Source organism: Lactuca sativa, chromosome 4, assembly GCF_002870075.4.
Source record: "Lactuca sativa cultivar Salinas chromosome 4, Lsat_Salinas_v11, whole genome shotgun sequence".
NCBI classification, from domain to species: Eukaryota; Viridiplantae; Streptophyta; class Magnoliopsida; order Asterales; family Asteraceae; genus Lactuca; species Lactuca sativa.
The window spans coordinates 106511045-106515855 of record NC_056626.2 but is presented as its reverse complement, the minus strand read 5'-3'; the positions used below and the strand labels follow the sequence as shown (position 1 = coordinate 106515855).

The 4811-nt window shown below is 33.1% G+C and overlaps 1 protein-coding gene across 1 annotated transcript in view; it reads right to left on the bottom strand.

The window, feature by feature from the left end:
- Positions 1 to 1929: 1929 nt before the first annotated feature.
- Positions 1930 to 4811, bottom strand: part of LOC111886242 (WAT1-related protein At1g21890) — a 3609-nt gene continuing 727 nt past the window's right edge. The window contains exons 3-7 of the mRNA XM_023882477.3: positions 4186 to 4302; positions 3828 to 4083; positions 3086 to 3244; positions 2361 to 2512; positions 1930 to 2265 (exon numbers count right to left, since the gene is read on the bottom strand). Coding sequence (XP_023738245.1) covers positions 2067 to 2265; positions 2361 to 2512; positions 3086 to 3244; positions 3828 to 4083; positions 4186 to 4302 — 883 coding nt within the window. The 3' untranslated portion in view covers positions 1930 to 2066. The remainder of the gene's footprint in view (positions 2266 to 2360; positions 2513 to 3085; positions 3245 to 3827; positions 4084 to 4185; positions 4303 to 4811) is intronic.

Below are 4811 nucleotides of genomic sequence, written 5' to 3'. Positions count from 1 at the left end.
TACTTGTACATTTCGGTCTTTGGATTTTAAGACTACATTTCACACTTTAAGAAAAATATTGGATTTTTCTGGATAAACACCACATTTACAAGGAAAAAGACTTTTACTACTGCATTCAAAATCTTATTAACTCACCAACTTAATTGTTGACACTTTTTCAAAACTGCTTATATTCTCAGGAAATCAGTGATACAGGAAATCAACAGTATTTTGAGGATGGGACGTTAAATCGTTAAACAGTTCATTCTGTCATCATAATGTAATTGATTTTGAACATGTAAACATATACTATGGTGTAACCTTTTCAATTATATTTATGATGGTTGTATTTACTTTGAGAACTATTATACTCGTTGTTGTGATACTATACATAAAGTCCTCCACCCCCGGACGTTTCCGCCATCCTTGGTTTGGGGGTGTGACATTATGTCCTCTCCAGTCTGATTCGGGTCAGATCAAAACCCCTTTTGGGAGGATTTCAACCTTTCCAAACCTTAGTTAAATGTTCATGTTGGCTAGAACACCTTTTGTGATCAAACCACGACATTTACCGTGGATTTTGCACAATCCATGGCTATCACACATAGTGTGACTCAAAGGAACATAAGAAACTCAAGTAATACACTACGTACTTTCTGGAAAAACCGAGACAACACAAAGGACAAGATAAAGGGAAGCATATCCAAAGAACACCAATATAACTCTACCACAAAGCAACAAATCTTCACTTTAATAACTTCTACTCAAAATATGGTAAGCACACAAGCCACACATTCACTTTGGGATTTGTTGGTTGCAAATACGATAGGTTTCTTGGACTCTACAGTTAACTTAGCTTAAATACATCACAAACTTCAAACTAGGCCCTTAAAGTATGAGAAAATGACCCTTTACTCCATATACATGACCACAAATCATTTTCTTACACTTTGGCCCATAAAACTTGACTTAAACCAAGATGAAATGTTAATATAACAAAAGGGCGTAACATAAACTATCCTCGATGATGAAAATGAGAAATTCGACTTGTAACAGACAATGAAATTGATGATAATGATGGGTTGTTAAAATATGTAACTTATTTTTACAAACTAAAAGTTAATATACTTAGCAAATACATGTCTTGATATTTCATTTCTTGTACACACAATACACCTGTTCATACGTATATAGTCCTAGGAATTCACATCTTAATATTGCTTTTGTGTTTTGAGGTTCTTAAAGTTAAATCCTTGTATGAGAGTTAGCATTACCAAAACTAACTCCTTATCGCTTAAAGGATATGTTGATTTTGATCGGGGAAAGTGTTGGACATCTTGAAAGTATGTTAGCGGAAACTATATTTATTTAAGAATTCTTTTGATTTCTTGGAAAAGCAAGAAAAAAGATATTGTTTCATGATCTTCTACATAATCTAACTATAGAGCACTTGCAACAATATGTTATCTTGTAAAGTTATGTGGATTTTAAAATTGATGTTTGATCTTGGTATAAAAATTTAACTTTTGTTAATATTTTTCTTACAATGAGTCTACTATTAAGTTATCTTTAAATCTCATTTACAATGAAAAAACTAAACATTATAAAGTTTATGTACTACGTGGAAATGTTTTATAATGATTGTTAAAAATTGTAAAAAAATGCTTTGGAAAACAACATGATGATATTCTTACTAAATAGTTGATGTTTGGTCAATATGTAGAGAAATGGGTCTTGTTGATCCCTTCCTGAAAGTTGAGTTTCCAACGTTAACCTTTGGGGGGGGGGGGGGGGGGGGGGGGGGGTGAAAGGCATAGTCCTGTTAAATTAGCCTTATCATTAGTAGAAAGAGTTTGTTGAGTGCAAATTGATTTTCATATAAGGTTTTTTTATTGTAAGTTTTGTTTCGTTTGATAAAAGATAAAGATGAAGTTTCTGAGTTTTTTACAATATCTCACAATCATGATCTTTTGATTGCATCATCAAAACAAAAGGGTATATGTTATAGGAAATGTCACCTCTTACATTGAGGAATCGGCACACAAAATACAAGTCAATAGCTATAGAAAATAGAAAGCGATCCTCAATCAAGGATCTTGCGGGCGAATTGTATCCTTTATTGTAACCTTGGATGGATTATCCATGGTGTTTGCCAACTCAAGACGGCTTTTGTCAACTGTTGGCAATTCTTGAGCCGATCCTTTCCCTGATGCCAACAGATGATCTTTACTTTTACCCCACACCACCGAGTAAAGACCCATCACTATGATGATGGCTCCTATCAAACTGTTAATAAATATAGTTGGATTTAGTGAAACAAATATCTATATATAATTAACCGACATATATAGTTTGGTCTCTAAACGAATCAAATATCATACCTTCCAAGGTGGACTTGCTCAGATAAAACGATGGCACCAAGAACCGCAGTTATGATCATGCATAGCGGGCTGAATGCGGTCACAAACACTGGACCTCGAACCCTATTCACAACTCCTTGAACATAGTATGCAATCCCGGAGCAAACTACCCCCTACCAAAGTATTATTACTATTAGTATTGATAATTATATATTGAAAATTTAAAGCACTTAATTCATGTATATGAAAATCATAGACATCGTGTCAAACTTTGAATACCCAAAAAATTATGCATACTTTTGTATTTATATATTAAGAACTCTATTCAAATATTTCTTTCTTTGTATAGTAGAAGTACAGTCTTAAATTCATGCTTGCCTCAACAAGAAGATGATAGTGTCAAACAAAAAAAGGTCCTTTTGCTTTGAAAATAGTATAATTTACATCCCAATGTTGGTTATGAAACCAAATGTCGAAGACATATCAGTTTATTCACGGATCGAATGAGAATACGTAACACCAACCTTTACGGAAGACTTTAAAAAGTGGATGCAAAATGTTTTATCTTGTACTACGTACACACGTAAGTGCACAGTAGATCCCATAACCATGAATGGTAGTGCAAAATTAAAGGAGAATATATATATTTTATTCTTGTACAGTTTCTATTTTGTCGAATTGAAACATATGCTTTAAATTGGTTTGTAAAAGGAAAAGGAATCTGACAATTTTGAGAAGCAACTCACAGAATAAACAGATGCCAGAAGCCTAGAATCGAATCCAAGAGCCCATGCTTTCGGATCACGCTCCATGATCATGGCTATAATTCCGCCTTCTACCGTACCAGCTAAACATATCAACGATGTTAAACTCAACTCTGCGGGATACTCTTTCAGCGTAATGGACTGCATGTATGCACATACAAAATTAATCAACATCATCAATGGTTAATTACTAATAAAGATGATGACTTTTTGACAAAAGGAACAACATGAAACTGTTTTTATCTTAAAATGATACTAGGTGGGTATAAATATGTTATTAAAAAATTTTGGTCTATGAATGTATAATAATTAATAATATAAAAATGGGCTTTTTTTTTTTTTTTTTTTTGTATTTTTCATAATATTATATGGCAAAATACATAAAGTATCTTTACATTTTATAGCAGCGTAACTGTTTTTTTGTAATAAACCATTAATTTTTCCTTGTATTAAAAGCTTCGTTTTTTCTGGATTTAGTAGCGACCATAGGATTTTTGTAGTAATTAAAATATTATTCTTTTTTGTGTTGTTAAAAACTCTACGTAACCATGCATGTAGTGAATTGATCAACATTACATATATAATTAAGAGCAAATGCGTAAAAGCATAAGGTATTTTCAAAGGTTTATGGATTAATCAATCCTTATTGACTGAATCGATAAGAACAGAAGTAATTATGTTTTATTTGGTGGTTGGTTTTGAAATTGAAAGACATGTTAGATACCTGAACGATGAAGTATCCGGCCCAACTGCAGGTACAAATCAGAATCATAATAGTGCCGGCGAGATAATGTTGGCCGGACGATGAAGCGGCGGCGGCGGCAGCCTTGTGGGTGGTTGTAGCTCCGTGATGAGAGTACCACAGAATGTCAACAATTGGTCCTTTATACAAAGTCATCACCGTTGCTCCGGTCAATGTAATCACCGTTCCAACTATTTTCGCTTGGCTATGCATACGTTTCAGATTCACCTTCTCCAACCTGAATCATAATAGAAAATCTTTAGATTATATATCAAGAATTCAAGAACAAGTTCCATCTATCATTTCAGAGTCCGAACTTAATTAATCATGAAAAGGTTACCTGAAAATCAATGCCAGTACGAAGGTGAGGGCAGGAAGGACATTGACGATAGCAGAGCCATATGTTGCAGATGTGATCGACATCCCCAAGAAATACAAGTTTTGATCGATCACCGGCCTATAATTATTGTCAAAAATAACAGTTAATTAACCCCTATTCGCTGATAAATAATTAAATCTATATTTACTAGTCGAAGTTACATTATTAATCAATTAAACTTGCCATAATTTAGCTGTATAGGACATACGCATGCATGTGAGTGAATTCTTAATTTATCTCATTAAAATCGTATACTTCTTTCCTTTTTCTTTTAAAAGCAAAATACATGCTTGATGGTAATTGATACTTCACGTACATGCACTTGGCAGGACTATATTGTATTCTTATACGCAAGGAAAGAGTGATAGCAGAGAGCCAAGATTAATACCACATGAGTCATGTATGATCTGGACACAATACTTTGTTATATTGTAACATCAGTGGCTTCTCCATCATATATCCATATATTTAGTAATGGTATAGCGACATAACCAATTAATGTTTTCGGATATATATCAGTTTTCTTGAACCTTTTATGCACTATATATATATATATATATATATATATATATATATATATATATATA